General features: G+C 48.9%; 1 protein-coding gene across 1 annotated transcript in view; it reads right to left on the bottom strand.

Moving 5' to 3' along the window:
• LOC139261856 (hepatocyte growth factor activator-like) overlaps positions 1-21986 on the bottom strand; it is a 123869-nt gene that overhangs the window by 78816 nt on the left and 23067 nt on the right. The window contains exons 4-9 of the mRNA XM_070877092.1: positions 16432-16528; positions 12643-12716; positions 10555-10668; positions 9271-9402; positions 6659-6769; positions 3669-3843 (exon numbers count right to left, since the gene is read on the bottom strand). Of these exons, the coding sequence (XP_070733193.1) occupies positions 3669-3843; positions 6659-6769; positions 9271-9402; positions 10555-10668; positions 12643-12716; positions 16432-16528 (703 nt within the window). The remainder of the gene's footprint in view (positions 1-3668; positions 3844-6658; positions 6770-9270; positions 9403-10554; positions 10669-12642; positions 12717-16431; positions 16529-21986) is intronic.

Raw genomic sequence — 21986 nt, 5'->3', positions numbered from 1 at the left:
TGTTTAAGCTTAAATTTATTAATGGAGTTTGCAATATTTTGTGGGCTCTCTCATTTCATAACATAAGAACATAAGAAATAGGAGCAGGAGTAGGCCATTCGGCCCCTCGAGCTTGCTCCGCCATTTAATAAGATCATGGCTGATCTGATCATGGACTCAGCTTCACTTCCCTTCACCTTTGTGCCCAGAAGGGTGTCTGTGATATAGCATGACACAGGGATGGTATGATGGGCCTGTGCTAAGCAAAAGGGATCTGGGGTTTAACTCATCCTGGTGAGAGCCTTGATGTCCCTCCTCATCCCTCTGCACACATGTCCCCCGTATTTCTGGCTGCCTACACTCCCTTTGCCGTAGATCCTGGAGGGCGAGGTGCCATGCCAGTACAGCCCCCATTAATGTTGCCAAGTGTAACAGTTTGAATCTTTGAACAATAAATGTTGCCACTTTGCACTTGCCAGAAGACTGCTGATAAAAAAGAAACTTGAAATTACTCATGCAAACTCATCCACTGGGTGAAACTGACCAAAAAATCACTGAAACTAACCTGCCCTGGCCGCTACGAGTGATTAATACGGATGCCTTACAATAACGGCACTGGAGTCGGCTTCCTGCAGCTGTGCGGCAGCTCTCCCTGTCGCTGTCTGGTTGAGGCGCAAAGGTAAGTGTCCATAATGAATTTAGCAGATCACGCACCCACTGAGCGTTCACTGATGTCATGATCTGCCTGGCATTAAAGTCCCTTGCGGTACCTTGTGCCAGCAACGGGGGTCCGGATTTGCCGTGCGCTACTGCATCAGTGCCCCGTTAGTGCTAATGGGAGGCGCTAACCAACTGGATTTTCCCCCCAATGAACCTCTCCTTTAAGTACTGGAAAAAGGCTGCAACAATGATGAGTTCTGATTAGACTGCACGCAATATTGGCCCAGCCTTTCAATGTAACACTACTGAGACTTGATTTAGCATCCCAAACATTTATTTGAATAGTGAGAATGAATTTTGCATGCAGTCTAAAGCATGAGTGCCTTCTCAAAGGCTAGAAATTGTGTAGCATCCTGTTTGGGGTGATAACTTTTCAACGGAACGCAAAAGTATTGCCGGGCAAAAAAGATTTGCTGGGAATTTCTGCTTCAGCACTCCAAGAGGGAAGTGGAGCACCAAATCAAGCACTGTCACTTCCCTTGGAGCGCTAAAGGGAGTAAGGGGGGGGCGGTATCGGCAGAGCGTTGAACATTGTTCCGTGCAGCCCTCCCTCGCTTAGAGTGAAGGGCCAATGATGGGTTCCAGCAATCTTCACGCAGTCTGTGTTGGACCACGGCACCTGCACTACATGCCGAGCAGCCACACGCACTCTCAGAGAGAGCAGGGCTGAGCAATGGCAGGGGCAAAAGAAATCAGGAGGCAGCAGAAAGGGAAGATAAATACGTTTTGCCCCTCCTGACCACCACTGCCTTTAATTAGCGCTCCCCAAGCAGCCAGCCGAGGTGACAACGCCCCCTGCAGCTGCCGTTGTTGATGCCCGGCGATGCTGCAGGGGGCGGGAGTAAATATTGCATCCGTGACGGTAACGGGGTGCTGCGCACTGGATGATGTCACGAGCTACGGGACACAAGAGATCGAAACGGTAAGTGTTAGCGCCAGCGCAAAACTGCCAGGGAAGTTCGCGGGCATCGCATCAGCAATTTCGCCGTGCCAGGTCGGTATAGAATCATAGAAATTTACAGCACGGAAGGAGGCCATTTCAGCCCATTGTTTCTGTGCCGGCCAACAAGAGGCTATCCAGCCTTATCCCACTTTCCAGCTCTTGGTCCGTTACCCTGTAGGTTATGGCACTTCAAGTGCACAACTAGGTATTTTTTAAATATGGTGAGGGTTTTTGCCTCTACCGCCCTTTCAAGCAGAGATCCAGGCCCCCACCACCCTCTGGGTGAAAACATCTCCCTTAAATCCCCTCTAAACAGAAGGGTAATGGTTGATGGATGTTTTTGTGACTGGAAGGCTGTATCTAGTGGGGTTCCGCAGGGCTCAGTACTGGGTCCCCTGCTTTATGTGGTATATATCAATAACTTGAACTTGAATGTTGATGGTATGATTAAGAAGTTTGCAGATGACCCTAAAATAGGCTGCGTGGTTGATAATGAAGAAGAAAGCTGCGAACTGCAGGAAGATATCAATGTACTAGTCAGGTGGGCAGAACAGTGGTAAATGGAATTCATTCCGGATAAGTGTGAGGTAATGCATTTGGGGAGGTCTAACAAGGCAAGGGAATACACATTAAATGGTGTGACACTGAAAAATGTAGAGGAATAAAGGGACCTTGGAGTGCAGGTCCACAGATCCCTGAAGCTAGCAGGCCAGGTAGATAAGGTGGTTAAGAAGGCATATGGAATACTTGCCTTTGTTAGTCGAGGAAAGGATTACTAAATGATCTCATAGTAAAGGATCCTCTAGGAAAGAGTGATTACAGCATGGTTGAATTTCAAATTCAGTTGGAGGATGAGAAAGTTGGATCTCAAACCAGTGTCCTAAGCTTAAATAAAGGTGATTACAAAGGTATGAAGGCAAAGTTGGCTAAAGTGCAATCACATCTTTCCTGTAATGTGGTGACTAGAACTGCACGCAGTACTCCAGCTGTGGCCTAACAAGTATTTCGTGATCAGAGCCCAGGAGAGGCATGAGTTCGGGGCCAGAAGAGGCGAGGGCCCAGAGGCAGCACGGGCCAGCCCACACTGTGATATATGTGTGCACTGGGTCCGTGCAGCAGAACTGATCTCCAGTCTTCTTGGGTAATCCTTGCCACTGGACCAAAACCTAGCTCTGTCAAGCCCGTGTGGTGGCTGGTGTGCAACGGTCACCACACGTTAAAAAAATCCATGCACAGGCATCTTCCATCCTTCTAGATTTAGTTCGGGACCTGGAATATTAGGTCCTTCATTGAAACACCTGTGAACTTTTTGACGTGGAAGCAAGTCATCCTCGATTTGAGGGACTGCCTATGATGATAATGAACTAGTGGTTCATACAGTTCAAGCATAACCTCCCCTGTTCTTGTATTCTAAGCCTTGCCAATAAAGGCAAGTATTCCGTATGCCTTTTTAACCACCTTGTCTACCTGGCCTTTAATTCGGGTATCTGTGGATATCCAGGGTCCCTCTGTTCCTCTACACTTCTCAGTGTCCTACTATTTATTCTGTATTTTCTTACCTTGATATCCCTCCCCAAATGCATTACCAAAATGCATTACTTTAACCTCCTCCAGCCCTACAACCCACCGCGATCTCTGCGTTCCTCCAATTCTGGCATCTTGTGCAACCCCGATTTTATTCGCTCCACCATTGGCGGCCATCATAGAGATGGGGAGGGGCGAGGTCATGGAAGGTTTTGAACACCAGGATGAGAATTTTAAATTTGAGGCATTGGCTGACCAGCAGCCAATGTAGATCAGCAAACACAGTGGTGATGGGTGAATGGGACTTGGTACGAGTTAGAGCATTGGGCAGCCGAGTTATGATCACATGGGTGAGTTCCCAAAGGACCACAGACTGGCAACATTTATCACTTTCAGGAAAGGAGGGGGGTAACCCTGGGGAAGACTAGCGAACCCTGGGGAAGCTGCCAACCTCGTATCAGGCTCACAGTCAGGCTGCTGTTCGGAAGTGTATTTCTCACACCTGCAGTAAGAGTGGTCACCCAGACCTAAGCGGAGACGCTCTTCCAAGTCGTTGAGGTTAAACTCCAGGCTGAAGAAGTTAGACGCCCATGCCAGACAGTCACTCCCTGAGGCCGTCCTCTTCGCTGTCCCTCTGTACGAGCTCCCATTATTTTCGTAGCAGTCAGCCGCAGAATCTGAACGAAATACATTTGTAAATGTTAAGCAACGGAGTGCTAATCCTGGAAAATTACTTCCCCAACACTATTGACTCTGGGATTGTACTGCTGGTGGGCAATTCCCCAAGTGTCTGTGTGTGGACCCATCTATATATATAAATTTTATATATATATAGATTTTATAATATACATTATATATTACAACCTTCCGAGAACACTGCATTCTTCCGATTCTGTCTTCTTGTGCATCTCTTCGTCCCACCATTGGTGGCCATGCTTTCAACTGCCGAGGTCCTGAGCTCTGGAATTTTCTCGCTAAACCTCTCTACCTCTTTCTCCTCCTTTAAGACGCTCCTTATAAGAACATAAGAATTAGGAACAGGAGTAGGCCATCTAGCCCCTCGAGCCTGCTCCGCCATTCAACAAGATCATGGCTGATCTGGCCGTGGACTCAGCTCCACTTACCCGCCTGCTCTCCATAACCCTTAATTCCCTTATTGGTTAAAAATCTATCTATCTGTGACTTGAATACATTCAATGAGCTAGCCTCAACTGCTTCCTTGGGCAGAGAATTCCACAGATTCACAACCCTCTGGGAGAAGAAATTTCTTCTCAACTCGGTTTTAAATTGGCTCCCCCGTATTATTGTGCCCCCTAGTTCTAGTCTCCCCGACCAGTGTAAACAACCTCTCCGCCTTTATCTTGTCTATCCCTTTCATGATTTTAAATGTTTCTATAAGATCACCCCTCATCCTTCTGAACTCCAACGAGTAAAGACCCAGTCTACTCAATCTATCATCATAAGGTAACCCCTTCATCTCCAGAATCAGCCTAGTGAATCGTCTCTGGAAGACTGTTCGCAACAAAAAAATTGCATTTATATAGCGCCTTTAATGTTATTAGATGTCCCAAGGTGCTTGACAGGAGCGTAATCAGACAAAATTTGACACCGAGCCCAAGAAGGAGCCATTAGGGCGGGCTTGGTCAAAGAGGTAGGTTTTAAGGAGTAAGTTCGTCATTATCACATTGCTGTTTGTGGGAGCTTGCTGTGTGTAAATTGGTTGCTGTGTTTCCCACATTACAACAGTGACTACACTCTAAAAGTGTACACTCTAAAATGTTCCCTCTAAGCTGCACGTGTGCGGCCACGCGGTAATCTGCAAGGCCCCACGCAGACCGCTCACAAGCTTTCACTTTGGAAATGCTGCGCATGCGCAGACATTTAAAGGGACAGCACATTGAAATAAACAGGCCATGCAGAACAAACCTCAGCTCACAGGGAACATTGATGGTGCACAGAGTGGTGCTAATTAGACAGGTGTTTCAAATAGCCAGCACAGGCACAACGGGCCGAATGGCCTCTTTCTGTGCTGTACGATTCAACGATTCTTTTCTTATCTGGAGTGTGATGTCCAAACACCTGGCAAACTGCAAACCTCTCTCGTCAGACAGCAATTATACTCTCAGTGACCTCGGGTCCAATTCAGTCCCCTTCCACAAGGTATGAACCTTGGCTCAGTGGATAACATTCTTGTCTCTGAGTGAGAAGGTCATGAGTTCAAAGTCCCACTCCAGCAACGTGAGCCCATATTCTAGACTGACACTGCAGCGCAGTACTGAGGGACCGCTGCACTGTCAGAGGTACCATCTTTCAGATGAGACGTTAAACCGAGTTAAACCCGTCTGCCCTCTCAGGCGATTGTAAAATATCTCACGGCCACTATTCGAAGAAGAACAGTGGAGTTCTCCTTGGACAAGAAATTTGCATGTCGACATTATTTTTTGGGGAGGGAAAGGAGGGTAATTTTGTTAGAGCTACTCCCACTGCCGCAGCTTCACCAGAAGCGCAGGGGAAGCCCTGCTTGTGTGTGTAACTGAGGTTCCTGCCACACTTGCAGTGAGGTTACGAAAGTGGAGCGGGAGCAGCTCTGAGGAATCTCCTAGCCGTAGGGTATTCTCCATTAGCGAAGGTTCACTAGATTGTCTCCTGGGATGAGAGGGCTGCCCTACGGGGAGAGATTGAGTAGATTGGGCCTATACTGTCTGGCGTTTAGAAGAATGAGAAGTGATTACTGCCAATCAATTCATGGCAATTAATTGCCAAGCATCACACGCGCTTGAGGAGATGCGGGAGAACATTGCATGTTGGGTACATTTTCTGAACAACCGTAAAATATACTGTAATGTCTGCCATTGAAACATCTAAGACTCTGAGGGGGATTGACAGGGTAAATGCCCAGAGGTTGTTTCCCCTGGCTGGAGCATTTAGAACTAGAGGGCATAGTCTCGGGATAAGGGGTAGGCCATTTAAGACTGAGATGAGGAGGAATTTTTTCACTCAGAGGGTTGTGAATCTTTAGAATTCTCTGTCCCAGAGGGCTGTAGATGCTCAGTCGTTGAATATAAGTCGATAGATTTTTGGACTCTAGGGGAATCATGCGATAAGGGGGTAGTGCAGGAAGGTGGAGTTGAGGTCGAAGATTAGCCATGGTCTTATTGAATGGTGGAGCAGGCTCGAGGGGCTGTATGGCCTACTGCTCCCAGGTCCTATGTTCTTAACTCCAACTGTCCTGCGTTTCGGGGGGGCAGTGTCACATTCAACACATTTGCATTGATAGGCTGGGGAATGTGTCGACGGCCTATCATCGCATTGAGGATCCTCCACAGTCCTCAGCTCAGGCCCGACTGGAAGACAATTACAGAGGATTAAAGGGTCTGGACGAAGGGAGACTGAACATCAGGCGGGTTACTGTGACGTGGGCTCTTGCGGAACGCACGGCCGAAACCCCCATAGTGCTGCGAAGGTCCCAGTCCATGGCATGCGCGGTCTTACCAATTTCGCAGTATCTCCCGGCGAAATCCTTGCTGCAGGCACAGACGCTCTCGCCCGTGGCCTGGACCTCATGGCACGCTCCTCCGTAAAGGCACGGGTTCGTCCCGCAGTCTGCGAATCAGAAGAAAGAGGTGCTTTCTGAAACACTTCATTGCTCTACTCAACGAATCAACAGATAGTAGCAGGGTGGTGTTAGTGCTTCTGTCAGTCATGACTCAGTGGGCAGCACTCTCACCCGAGTCAGAAGGTCGTGGGTTCAAGTCCCACTGCAGAGACCCGACCACATAAATCTATGCCGACACTCCCAGTGCAGTGCTGAGGGAGTGCTGCACTGTCAGAGGTGCCGTCTTTCGAATGAGACGTTAAACCGAGGCCCCGTCTGCTCTCTCAGGTGGACGTAAAAGATCCCACGGCACTTCTTTCGAAGAAGAGCAGGGGAGTTCTCCCCAGTGTCCTGGCCAATATTTATCCCTCAATCAACATCACTAAAAACAGATTATATGGTCATCATCACATTGTTGTGTGTGGGAGCTTGCTGTGCGCAAATTGGTTGCCGTATTTCCCACATTACAACAGTGACTACACTTCAAAAGTACTTCATTGGCTGTAAAGCACTTTGTGGCATCCTGAGGTCGTGAAAGGCGCTATATAACTGCAAGTCTTTGTTTTTTTTAAATGTCTTTTTCATGTTAATACCCCCTTTGCCGCTCTTATTAGCCACATGCACTCTCTGTGGTACCTCTGCCCGAGTGGTCCCTGTGTGTGACTCTGTGCAGCGAGTATCAGCAGACCATTTGACTGCAAGGGAAAGTGCGGGGCAGTGGGATTAGCATTGGACTGTGCTAGCAAAGAGACAGTCGGCACAATGGGCCATATGGCCTCCCTCTGTGCTCTAAGCCTCAATGATTCTATTTTTCTATGGAAATCTTCTGCACTTATTTATCTGCTGGTTTAATTGAGGTGTTGATGTTCAGGTTAATGCCTCCATTAAAATAGGGACTTTGCAATTTCATATGAATGCAGGGATCTAGGAAACCCCCTTTGGCCCATCTGACCCACAGCCCAAGGACACTGTACCCTAACAAGGACTCTACCTCACCCATTCAATCTCCTCCTACAGCCTAAGGACAGTCATCATCATCATAGGCAGTCCCTCGAATTCGAGGAAGACTTGCTTCCACTCTAAAAGTGAGTTCTCAGGTGACTGAACAGTCTAATACGGGAATTACAGTCTCTGTCACAGGTGGGACAGACAGTGGTTGAAGGAAAGGTTGGGTGGGGAGTCTGGTTTGCCGCACGCTCCTTCCGCTGCCTGCACTTGATTTCTGTGTGCTCTCAGCGACGAGACTCGAGGTGCTCAGCACCCTCCCGGATGCTCTTCCTCCACTTAGGGCGGTCTCTGGCCAGGGACTCCCAGGTGTCGGTGGGGATGTTGCATTTTATCAAGGAGGCTTTGAGGGTATCCTTGAAATGTTTCCTCTGCCCACCTGAGGCTCGCTTGCTGTGTCGGAGTTCTGAGTAGAGCACTTGCTCTGGGAGTCTTGTGTCAGGCATGCAAACAATGTGGCCCGCCCAGCGGAGCTGATCAAGTGTGGTCAGTGCTTCAATGCTGGGGATGTTGGCCTGATCGAGAACACTAACGTTGGTGTGTCTGTCCTCCCAGGGGATTTGCAGGATCTTGCGGAGACATCGTTGGTGGTATTTCTCCAGCGATTTCAGGTAACTACTGTATATGGTCCACGTCTCTGAGCCATATAGGAGGGCGGGTATCACTGTAACCCTGTAGACATTGAGCTTGGTGCCAGATTTGAGGGCCTGATCTTCGAAAACTCTCTTCCTCAGGCGGCCGAAGGCTGCGCTGGCGCACTGGAAGCGGCGTTGAACCTCATCATCGATGTCTGCCCTTGCTGATAATAGGCTCCCAAGGTATGGAAAGTGGTCCACTTTTTCCAGGGCTGCGCCGTGGATCTGGGGGGCAGTGCTGTGTGGTGGGGTCACGTTGGTGGAGAACCTTTGTCTTATGGATGTTTAGTGTAAGGCTCATACTTTCGTACGCCTCAATGAAGATGTTGACTATGACTTGGAGTTCAGTCTCTGAACGTGCGCAGATGCAAGCATCGACCGCGTACTGTAACTCGACGACAGAGAATGGGACGGTCTTGGATCTGGCCTGGAGATGATGAAGGTTGAACAGGTTCCCACTGGTTCTGTAGTTTAGTTCCACTCCAGCGCCCTAACAAGGACTCTACCCCACCCATTAAATCTCTTCCCACAGTCAATGTACACTCCAGCCTATTGTGGACTCTACCCCACCCATTCAATCTCCTTCCACAGACTATGTACATTCTACCATGTCATGGATCCTATCTTACCGAGTCAATCTGCTGAGGAAATGATTTCCGTAAATGCTCCCGTGATCCCCAAAGATAATGATCAAAAACACCAAAATATTCATCCACCGTTATATCTCCACTACTCAACCCTGGCCTACAGTCTTCTATAGACTTCTCCCCAACACAAAAGCAGAGGACTATCTCCGCAGTGCATACTGGTGAGAAGTAGTACAGTGCGCGCTACGAGGTTACATGTTGTATAACCAGTTCTCTAGGTACCTTTTGATCCCACAGGTTGAGAATGGATCCCATCCTCAGCGCAGAAGCAATTCTCAACATCCCCATGAAGGATTCGTGTCCACATTTCTCCAATGTTGTAATATTTCAGATGTTGTCTTTCAAAACACTTTTCTAAAAAACAAAGGCAAGTGGTCACTTAATAGAGGAAGATATCCACCACTACGAGACAGCGTTAGAAAGATAAGGTGCTTTAGTGACTTATTGACTGAAGATTTAACAGTTTCAAAGGCAGCAGCTTAGCGGGCGACAATTTAGGATTGAGGTCAGGGGGAATGTTCATCGGGCAAAGAATTGTCATGGGAATGGATTTCGGGGCAGAGTTTTGAGGTTGAAAGCCCTGAAACTATTTAAGGATCCATTAGTCGTTGAGTTGGGAGGGGGTGTGGTGCAGTCCTTCACAAGGTGACAAACACATGAGGAAATCTTCCCCACTGGCTCCTTATCACAAACCAAAGCTAACCTTGGTCACAGCATGTCTCCTGGTTGCCTCTTTATGCCTGTTACCTGTTATTATGCACTTATCAATCCATTGGATAATAAACACATCTCATCCCAAGGATGGCTCCTCTGACAAAGTGGCACCCCCTTCCTAATGGAGGGAACAGGCTGGAACATGCTGGAAGGGCTGAATAGCCTACTCCTGTTCCTATGGAAGTCCATCACGGTTTCTTGTTCCACCACCCATGCAGGTAATCTGTTCCTACAATGACACTGTGGTGTCAGCCTAGAGACTGAGATCCAACTACAACCCACAACCTACTGACCCAAGAGGGTTAACAATTGAGCACACAGTGTCATTGTAGGAACAGATTACCGGCATGAGTGATGGAACAAGAAACCATGATGGGCTTCCATAGGAACAGGAGTAGGCCATTCATCTCTTCCAGCCTGTTCCTCCATTAGAAGCATAAGAACAGGAGTAGGCCATTCAGCCCCTCCAGCCTGTTTCACCATTAGGAACATAGGAACATGAGGAGGCCATTCAGGCCTTCGAGCCTGTTGCACTATTAGGTACATAGGAACAGGAGGAGACCATTCAACCCCTTGAGCATTCAATTAGATCACGGCTGAGTATAGTTTCTAGGGAGAAATAGACTGTTTCTTCCCAACAAATGGGATTCAGGGTGATTAGAAAGGCCATTGTGGACAGGTGGGCTAGATGGACCGCAGATCTTTTCCTGCCTGAATATGTTTCTCTTGTACTTATCCTGGAGTATTGCTTTAGCATTTCACCGTAGAAAGAAAAATGTCCTCGTCACCTACCTTTCTCACAGTCCCCTCCTGTGAACTGCTCAGTGCAGATACACTGATAGGACTGGTCATCGGGGAGATTGATACACGCAGCCCTATGCCAGCAAGGTTGGCTCTCACAATAATCTGTGAAATAAATACTGGAGTTTAGGGTACAATAAAATTACACTTAAAACTGGATTCACTTAAATATAGATGTTGCTTGTATGTTGCTACGATAAAGAGCACATTGGGCTAAAATCTCAACACGCTGGGCTAAAACCTTACGATATTGTCTCTAACTGTGATTTTAGTGCTTTGATGTCATGATATTTTTCTTTGCCAATTTTCTCACTTCCTCCAGCACCTTGCCCCATTGGTTGATCTTCATGCAAGACTCTCGGAGAATTCTGTGGGATTCATCAAGACCCTCTAACTCTCTAGAGGTTCAGCGATTCCAAGTGTAGCAGGCACACGGGAACACCATCACCTCCAAATTCCCCTCACACGCCATTGTGACTTAGAAAAATATCGCCGTTCCTTCATTGTCCCTGGGTCAAAATTCTGGAACTCCTTAACAGCACTGTGGGAGTACCTTCACCCCACGGTCTGCAGCGGTTCAAGAAGGCGGCTCACCACCACCTTCTCAAGGGCGATTATTGATGGGCACTAAATGCCGGCCTTGCCAGCGATGCCCACATCCCAGGAACAAATATAACGAAAACAATGTAAGCAAAGGCCATTCAGCTTGAGGAATCCCATACCTCTTGGACAAGAACTTTCCCTTCAAGGCATCGAATCGTACTTGCCTTTATTACCTCACATACTCCATTTCTCTTTAAAGGGAATAAGTTTCTCTAAATTATAATCACTCCACCATTGGTGGCTGTGCCTTCAGCTGCCGAGGCCCTAAGCTCTGCAATTTCCTCCCTAAACCTCTCTCCCCTCCTTTAACATAGAAACATAGAAAATAGGTGCAGGAGTAGGCCATTCAGCCCTTCGAGCCTGCACCGCCATTCAATAAGATCATGGCTGATCATTCACCTCAGTACCCCTTTCCTGCTTTCTTTCCATACCCCTTGATCTCTTTAGGCGCAAGGGCCATATCTAACTCCCTCTTGAATATATCTAATGAACGCGCCTTAAAACCTACCTCTTTGACCAAGCTTTTGGTCACCTGTCCTAATATCTCCTTATGTGGCTCGGTGTCAAATCTTGTTTTTGTAACGCTCCTGTGAAGCGCCTTGGGATGTTTTACTACGTTAAAGGCGCTATAGAAATAGAAGTTGTTGTTGTTACCTTTCAATAATTTCTCTATCGCTTCTTGTATTTCTTTCCTGGTGCATTTTGAAATGACAGACTTTCTATTTATTCATTCTCAGGATGTGGGCGTCGCTGGCAAAGCCGGCATTTATTGCCCGTTCCTAATTGCCCTCGAGAAGGTGGCGGTGAGCCGCCTTCTTCTGGAACCACTGCAGTGTTGCGGTTTGATACCATTGAGCGTCTCGCTTGGCAACTTGCAGAGACAAGTTAAGAGTCAACCATGCTGGTGTGGGACTGGAGTCACGTGCAGGCCAGAACGGGTTAGGTCGGCAGATTTTCCTCCCCTAAAGAACATAGGTGAATCAGTGGGGTTTTCCGACAATCCAACAGCTTCTTGGTGACTTTATATATAAATTAGATTCCAACTCCCATGGTGGGATTTGGATGTATTTTCGCTGGATTACTGGTCCAGTAACCTAACCACTACACAACCGCATCCCTCATCTTATAAAACCCTCCAGACTAGCTTTACCCTGGCTAAACCAGTTATTAATTTATGCACTCCGATGATAATGTAACCATTCTCTTTCTTGACTGTAACGCTTGTGTTTCCTTCAACTTTCCACATCCGCTGAGAATTTAGGATCGGCCTTGCTGTTCTTTTCTGACTTTTTAATTTAAGAACAATTTCTATTTGGAACAGAATCCAGAAATGAATGCATCGGGGGGGAGGGGGGGGGAAGGGGGGGAATTGGGAGCACGAAACTGGCGAGCGTGAATAGGCAGCCCCTTTAACTCCACGTCCAATTTTCTTTTCCATTGACGTCATCTCCTTTCAAACCAGTAGGGGAATTGTACCATGTATTAACGGCCGGATCTCTTTGCAATAGTTCCATTGCCCATCCGTGTCAAAGTTGGGGGTGAGGGCACACCTGGAACAGAAACCAGAGTGTCAGGAACAAAATAAACTGGTTGCACAACTGTGCCGGTAGCAAGATGCTGAAACGGTGTGAGATGGCCCTGTACCCGCTGGAGCATAGAAGAACAAGAAGTGATCTAATTGAAATGTATAAAATTCTTAGAGGGCTTGACAGGGTAGATACTGAGAGGTTGTTTCCCCCTGGCTGGAGAGTCTACAACCAGGATCACAGTCTCAGGATAAAGGGTCGGCCATTTTGGACTGAGATGAGGAGAAATTTCTTCACTTGTTGTGAATCTTTGGTATTCTCTACCCCAGGGGGCTGTGGAGCCTCAGTCATTGAGTATATTCAAGGCTGAGATCGATAGATTTTTGGGCACTAAGGGAATCAAGGGATATGGGGATCGAGCAGGAAAGTGGAGTTGAGGTCGAAGATCAGCCATGATCTTATTAAATGGCGGAGCAGGCTCGAGGGTTCGAATGGCCTCCTCCTGCTCCTAATTCTTATGTCCTTCTGAAAATGTCCTTCTTTTACTATATTGGGTCCCGAACTGCCCCGGTCCTTCGATCTCAGTGAGAGTGCCGGATCCATCAACCACAGCCCCCGCCAGAGCAGAATATGCACCGGGAGATTCCTTATTTTAAATATTCTTGGTGGGCGCCCCCGTCACTATGGGCGCATTTTCGAGAATCTGCCACAGCAGGATGGGTGGGAATTGCAATGGCAGCCGGCTGCTGGAATAGCCATTTGACTGGGGCTTACCTTTGAAAGTGACCCCATGCCCTTAATGATCGCAGCCTTTGTCTGTAGGGAACCAGGGGAACAGGGAAGGACCCAGCCTGACCCAAGGTAGCACTTTATTCCATCATACAACTGTACAACACCAATCACAACAACAACAACTTGCATTTATATAGCACCTTTAACGTAGCAAAACGTCCCAAGACGCTTGACAGAAGCGTTATCATACATAATCTGGCACAGAGCCATGTAAAGAGAAATTAGGGCAGGTCAAAGAAGTAGGTTTTAAGGAGCATCTTTAAAGATGGAAAGAGAGGTAGAGAGGCGGAGAGGTTTAGGGAGGGAATTCCAGAGCTTAGGGCCCAGCTGAAGGCACGGCCACCGATGTTGGAGTGATTATAATCGGGGATACTCAAGAGGCCAGAATTTGAGGAGCGCAGGGATCTCAGAGGGTTGTGGAGCTGGAGGAGAGTACAGAGATAGGGAGGGGCAAGGCCACGGAGGGATCTGAAAACAAGAATGAGAATTTTAAAATCAAGGTGCTGCCAGACTAGGAGACAATGTCGGTCAGCGAGCACAAGGGTGATGGGTGAGTGGGACTTGGTGCGAGTTAGGCCACAGGCTGCCGGGCAAATCTCGGCCTGAGACCGACGATACTCCCAGACATCTGCCGGTCATCCCCCCTCCGTTGTAAGGGGTCATGTTTGGACAGACGGAGATTCCATCCCACATAGGAGAGGAATTTTTTTCAGATTTTTTTCCCCAATTGGCCCGGGTTTTTATCTGTTTTTTTGCCTCTCCAAGGCGATCTCAAGGCTCCAGGTGGAGTGGGGTGTAAAATGTTGCAATACATGGGTAATCGCAGTTGTGTGTTGCGGACTGGTTGTGCTGGGTGCTCTTTACCTGTCCGCCATTGTTCATTATTCAGAAGTTTATATGTAACTTTCAGGGCTGCTGACCAAGGGCCGTGCGGCTCTCTGTCGGCCGGCCCGGGCACAATGGGCCGAAATGGCCTCCTTTTGCGCTGTAAATGTCTATGTTTCTATAATTCCCCACATCCCCCCCCCCGCCCCCTAGACAAGGTCGGACCCCGGCGTATCTGTGTCCCGACCTAATCCACGGAATTAGCGCCGCACTCCCGCCTGATTCATGGAACGTACCGGAAGCAGGCCCTTTGGGCATCCGAAGAAGACTAGGCCTGAACCGGATACGCTCAATAAAAGTTCACAGCCGGCCCTCACTCTGGGAATAATGCTCCGATCTGAATAGGAGGCTCCGTGTATTCTCTGTCCCTTAGTCCACGAGTGAAGGCAGAAGAGAAAATTAGCAATAAACCTGGTCTGCGCATGAATGGAAAATGTAGTCACAAATCACAGCATAGCGCAATAGCGTTATTATGGCACAGAAGGAGGCCATTCAGCCCATCGAGTCTATGCCGGCTCTCTATAGAACAATCCAATCATCATCATCATCATAGACAGTCCCTCAAAATTGAGGAAGACTTGCTTCCACTCGAAAAGTGAGTTCTCGGGTGACTGTACAGTTCAATACGGGAATTACAGTCTCTGTCACAGGTGGGACTCTGTCAGTCTCATTCCCCTCGCTCTATCCCCGTAGCTCTGCAGGTTTATTTCCCTCAAGGGCCTATCCAATTTCCTTTTCGAAATCATTGACCGTCTCCGCTTCCACCACTCTCGTCGGCAGCGAGTTCCAGGTCATTACCACTCGCTGCGTGAAAATCCCCCTTGCTCACATCCCTCCCTGTATCTTAAATCTGTGTCCCCTGGTCCTTGTCCCGTCAGCTAATGGGAACAGCTCAAAGGCGACTGACCAGCCGGCCTCACCGCGTCGAACTGGAGCCTCAAGATGATTCGGAGGTCTGCGGGTCAGCAAGACGGGGGACCGGCAAGTAAACAAGCCACTCAACGGGTTTCTGCGACGAGTGACCAAGCCCCCGACCGGAGGTCCGCTCCAAGTTTTGCTGGTCTCAGTCAGGAGTGGGGTTACAATTGACGTCGCAGCCTACGGGGTTGGGGAGGGGTAATACTCTGCCAGACATCCAGTGATCCACCCCCCTCCCCTTTGCTAGAAATACAGGTGAAGAGGGGACTAGTTGGGCTGTGATCAGTGCACAGCGGTCTGGAGGTCCCGCCACTCACCAGCTATTCCACGGAAGAAACTGGCATTGCGTGAACATTTGAACGGGCCCCACAGCCAATTAAAGGGACCGTGCATGGCAAACAAAAATTAAAGGGAACATTGACAGGATGGAGAGGGAGCAGAAAGAATTTACGAGAATGATTCCAGGGATGAGGGATTTCAGTTACGTGGATAGACTGGAGAAGCTGGGATTGTTCTCCTTAGAGCAGAGAAGGCTGAGAGGTGATTTGACGGAGGTGTTCAAAATCATGAGGGTAGATAGAGAGAAACTGTTCCCATTGGCGGAAGGGTCGAGAACCAGAGGACACAGATTTAAGGTGATTGGCAGAAGAACCAAAGGCGACATGAGGAAAAGCTTTTTTATGCAGCGAGTGGTTAGGATCTGGAATGCACTGCCTGAGAGGGTGGTGGAGGCAAACTCAATTGTGGCTTTCAAAAGGGAATTGGGTAAGTAACTGAAGGAAAAAAATTTGCAGGGCTACGGGGAAAGGGCAGGTGAGTGGGACTGGTTGAAGTGCTCTTGCAGAGAACCGGCATGGGCTCGAAGGGCTGAATGGCCTCATTCTGTGCTGTAACCGTTCTATGATTCCATAATCCTATGATTGATTGTGATGCACCCCTTGGTTAAACAGCTTGCCAACACTCACTGGCTGGACACACATATAAATGAAAGGACCACTTGGGCCGAGGTACCAGAGCATTGTCCAAAGCCCGTTATTGTGATAATGATTTTTTTTTTGTAGGAGGCGAATGGACAAAAAGGACAGTCAAAATAAAAGAAAGGAAGACCACTAGACGTCCCAACGTGAGCAGAGCTTACACTTACCACTTTTTATTGGAAATTCTGTTGAGTATACAGGTGCGATGGAGCTTGCCGGCATATCGAAAGGGAAAAACGCAGGGCCACCCAGCTTCTGTGAACACTGAAGAGGTTAGGTTTACATCAGTATAATAGACAGATCAGCACATCAATGCATTGCTGATCGCGGCAGAGTCCATTGCCCCCTAGTGGTGCCAGCGAGCAGTACATTACTCAGTGACTGGAGAGTGTGACACAGTCATAGGTGTAATTAAATAAGAAAAGGAAAACAGCGCATTTCACAACCTCAGGACGTCCAGAAGCGCTTCACAGCCAATGAAGTACCTTTGGAGTGTAGTCACTGTTGTAATGTAGGAACCGCGGTAGCCAATTTGCGCACAGCAAGCTCCCACACACAGCGATGTGATAATGACCAGATAATCTGTTTTAATAATATTAGTTGAGGGATAAATATGGGTCCCAAGTCACCGGGGATAACTCACCTGCTCTTCTTCAAAATAGCGCCATGGGATCTTTTACATCCACCTCAGAAGACAGACAAGGCCTCGGATTAACGTCTCGTCCGAAAGGGCAGCCCAACCCTGAAAGAACCAGGTCCCACCCTAAATCCTTGCCCCTATCCATCACACGAGGAGTGTGTATAAGCCCAAAAAGCAATGAGGAGATTGAAGGGCTGAGTGTCGCTGGGTTATTCGATGATGAGGTGAAGCAGTACCAGATTTAACGCTGATCGGGCCCTCACTAGTCATTTGGGTGGCCAGCTCTGCTTGGATGCATTCCTGGAGGTTTGATCACGTGACATTCTGACCACCTGATGCCAGATCATGTGACACTTGATCACATGGCGTCTGATCATGTGACATTTGATCGCGTAAAATTTGTTTACATGATATCTACAAATGTTACTGAATTTACCATAGAACGGTTCAGGTCCCCTGTGTCATGTATGTAACACCACTGCAATACTGTATATACTTAAGCAATGCACACCTTGACCACAGGAGGTGAACTTGTGGGAGACACTCCTTACCTGGTCATCCAGGTATATAAAGGGAGGTCCCACCAGGATCATCGAATGTACAGGAAGCCTGTAACCAGGCTAATTTACGAGGCGGGTGGACCAGAAGAGGGGTCTGAGAGACAGGATGACTCTTGGGGCAAATCAATGGACGCTGAAGTTCAGCGGGTTCATGTGGCAAACATTCACAGCTCATATACCAAAACGCCACCAATGACGATGAAGGTTTTATTAAACGGCATCCCTGTACGCATGGAGCCGGACATGGGGGCCAGCCAGTCAATCATGAGCGTTCAACAATTCGAAAAGCTATGACCACTCAAAGCCAGCAGACCCAACTACGGATGTATACCAAAGAAATCATTCCAGTGCTAGGCAGTGCAATGTTGGCGGTCACACACAATGGATCAGTGAACCGGCTGCCGCTCTGGATTGTCCCGGGTAATGGTCGGGCACTGTTGGGGAGGAGCTGGTTAGCTGAAATGAACTGGAAATGGGGGGATGTGCACGCAATGTCATCTGTGGAGCGAAGTTCGTGCTCACAAGTCCTACAACAATTTGAGTCACTATTCCAACCTGGCGTCGGGAAGTTCAAAGGTACCAAAGTAGTGATAAGCATCACCCCAGACGCCAGACCAGTGCATCACAAAGCCAGAGCGGTGCCGTCTCTGATGCGGGAGAAAATTGAGAGCGAATTGGACGGTTTGCTGAGAGAGGGCATCATCTCGCCTGTTGAATTCAGTGACTGGGCGAGCTCCATCGTTCCCGTCCTAAAAGCAGATGGTTCTGTCAGGATCTGTGGCGACTACAAGGCCACTATCAATCGGGTGTCCCTACAAGACCAATACCCGCTCCCAAGAGCGGAGGATCTTTTCGCCACGCTGGCAGGCGGCAAGCTGTTTACCAAGTTGGATCTCACTTCAGCCTACATGACCCAAGAACTGGCCGATGAATCTAAACTACTGACCACCATCACTACGCACAAGGGACTGTTCGTTTACAACAGGTGCCCGTTTGGCATTCGATCTGCAGCCGTGATTTTTCAAAGAAACATGGAAAGCCTGCTCAAATCCATTCCTGGACCAATTGTATTTCAGGACAACATCCTCATCACGGGTCGACACCGAGGAATACCTCCACAACCTGGAGGAGGTGCTACGCCGACTGGACCGGGTAGGCCTGCGACTCAAGAAGTCTAAATGTGTGTTTTTGGCTCCTGAAGTTGAGTTCCTGGGCAGGAGGGTTGCTGCAGATGGGATTCGGCCCATGTGGTAATGTATTTTTATCTAAGCTGATACCACACAGTATTTTTGTGCCCTTTGCAATATATAACAAAATGGAGTCCTGGTCCTTCCAGAAATTTCTGCATAAAGCAGTCAGCTTGCATAAACAGCTAGACCTGGCTTGAAATGGCTGATAGCCACCAGACAGCTAGGAGACAAGTCCTGCTGAAGACAAGTACCACCCATGGTGCTCTCCTATTGTCTATACGACACCAGTTCCACTCCACCCCACCCTTTTCAAAGTACTCAAACCACCAGCCATTATCTCTTGTAGAGACCTCATCCATTTGATGCAAAAAGATAACTGACCAGGAAACTGGACCATCCTGACACAATGCAAGGCAGGTAATAGCTCATTACCACACTCTCATTGAGTAATGGCTGGCTGGCAACTAATAACCCTGACAAAAGGAAATATCTGGAAACCATGTCAGGACAAGGATGTAGTAATTAATTCTTTATCTGTATTCACTGACTGCGAGACAGAGCCAATACACAGGGAGAGGCCATAACTTGGGTTTTACTGTATAAATATCTCGTGAAATTGTACCATTGCGGAGGTGTTCACTTAGCCATTGACTGAGTGTGACCTTTCCCTTGCAAGCAAGTAAATTAAAGAAACTTCTGCCGGAGCTGAAGGTGTCTGAGTCGTTTATCGGGGGTCGAGATTTCAACACCCACCGAATCCAAAACAGAGGCGATTCGACGAGCGCCCAGGCCCGGCAACACATCGGAGTTGCATTCATTTCTGGGACTCTTGAACTATTTCAGGAACTTTCTGCCGAACTTAAGCACGTTGTTGGAGCCACTTCACATGCTCCTGTGTAAGGGTTGTGATTGGTTTTGGGGGGACTGTCAAGAACGGGCTTTCAATCGGGCGCGGAACCTACTTTGTTCTAATAAGTTATTGACCCTGTACGGCCCCTGTAAGAAATTGGTTCTGACAAGTAATGCATCGTCCTATGGGGTCGGGTGCGTGTGGCAGCAGAGTAACGCTGAGGGCCAACTACAACCTGTGGCTTATGCTTCCAGGTCACACTCTCAAGGAGAACGGGGATATGGGATGGTTGAGAAGGAAGCACTCGCATGTGTCTATGGTGTAACAAAAATGCATCAGTACCTTTTTGGCAGGAGGTTCGAATTAGAAACGGACCACAAGCCGTTAACATCCCTGTTGTCAGACAGCAAGGTTGTCAATGCCAACGCGTCAGCTCACATACAGCGATGGGCTCTCACGCTGGCTGTGTATGACTACACCTTCCGGCACCGGCCGGGCACCGAAAATTGCGCTGATGCGCTCAGCAGGCTTCCACTGGCCACCACTGAGGGGGCAGCGGAACAAAGCGCTGAGATGGTCATGGCCGTTGATGCCTTTGACAGTTCAGGCTCCCCCATCACAGCCCGCCAGATCAATATCTGGACCAACAGAGATCCCCTCCTATCTCTGATTAAGAAATGTGTCCTGACTGGGGATTGGGCGCCCGCACACGGAGCATGCCCTGAGGAGGTCAGACCGTTTCACAGGCGGATGGATGAGCTCTCCATCCAAGCCGACTGCCTACTATGGGGCAGCCGGGTTGTCATGCCCCAGAGGGGCAGGGAGGCATTCATCAGGGAACTCCACAGCGAGCATCCAGGCATCGTGCTGATGAAGGCCATTGCCCGGTCACATGTTTGGTGGCCGGGAATTGATTCAGACCTGGAACACTGTGTTCGCAGGTGCACGACGTGTGCCCAGCTGGGTAATGACCCCAGGGAGGCCCCGCTCAGCCCGTGGCCCTGGCTCACCAGGCCATGGTCACATATTCATGTAGACTACGCGGGCCCGTTCATGGGGAAAGTGTTTCTCATTGTGGTTGATGCGTACTCGAAATGGATCAAGTGCATCATTTTGAATTCGTGCACGACATCCACCACTGTGGAGAGTCTACGTGCGGTCTTTGCGACCCATAGTTTGCCGGACATCCTTGTTAGCGATAATGGCCCATGTTTCACGAGCCACGAATTCCGGGAGTGCATGTCGGGCAATGGCATCAACCATGTCAGGACAGCACCGTTCAAGCTGGCGTCCAATGGCCAGGCAGAATGTGCAGTCCAGTTCATTAAACATGGCATGCTCAGGATTCAAGGACCCTCCCTTCAATGCCGCCTACTGGCCTATAGGTCCCGACCGCACTTGCTCACGGGGGTCCCACCCGCGGAGCTACTTATGAAACGAACACTCAAAACTCGGTTGTCCCTCATTCACCCAGTCCTGACCGACATAGTTGAGGGCAAGCGCCAGTCCCAAAACGAGTACCATGACCGAAATTCAAGGGGGAGATGTATAGAAATAAATGACCCCGTATTTGTCCTCAATACGGGGTACAAATGGCTTGAGGGTACTGTAATAGACAAAGAGAGGAACAGGGTCATTGTGGTTAAACTTAAGAATGGGCAGATGTGCCGTAAGCATCTGGACCAAGTAAAAAAAGATTCAGCATGGACACTGAGGAACCCGAGGAAGATCATGAGATGGTATTCACACCACCGCCAGTGAACGAGCAACAAGAATATTCAGCAGCATGCACAGTCCCTGCGGTCAGCCCGGACAGGCCGGAATCACCACAGGGGACAGACACGCAGGCCAAGGCTCAACAGCCAGAGCCCCAACTGTGGCGCTCCTGAAAGACTTAACCTATGATCCCAATAAGACTTTGGGGGAGGTGATGTCATGTATGTAACCTCTATGTAACACTACTGCAATACTGTATATACTTAAGCAATGCACACCTTAACCACAGGGGTGAACTTGTGGGAGACACTCCTTACCTGGTCATCCAGTTATATAAAGGGAATTCCCATGCAGGGTCATCACTTGTTGCTCCTGTGAATAAAGGTTCAGGTCATAGAGTGACCATGTCCATAGAATGTGCCTCATGTGGGTTTTGTGCCATTGAGCAAAGGATATTACACCCTATAGTTGAATATTTTTCCTTGTGGTTTCGCGCTTGAGCGACAAGTTCCGAGAACCAGGAAGCCTCCTGTGAGCAGGAAGACCAAGGGAGGGGGAAGGGAGGAATACCGAGGGAGGGGAGGGGGGAAATCGGGGGGGTTGAAGGGGAAGAGACTGTGGGAGGGGGAGTGGAAGAGACCAAGGGAGGGGGAGGGGGAGAGATCGAGGGAGGGGGGAGACCGCGGGAGGGGGAGAGGGAGAGACCGAGGGAGGGGGGAGGGGAGAGACCGAGGGAGGGGGGAGGGGAGAGACCGAGGGAGGGGGG

The sequence above is a fragment of the Pristiophorus japonicus genome, chromosome 1 (genome assembly GCF_044704955.1).
Source record: "Pristiophorus japonicus isolate sPriJap1 chromosome 1, sPriJap1.hap1, whole genome shotgun sequence".
NCBI classification, from domain to species: domain Eukaryota; kingdom Metazoa; phylum Chordata; class Chondrichthyes; family Pristiophoridae; genus Pristiophorus; species Pristiophorus japonicus.
The sequence above is the reverse complement of the archived record's forward strand: the minus strand, read 5'-3'. Positions and strand labels throughout refer to the sequence as shown.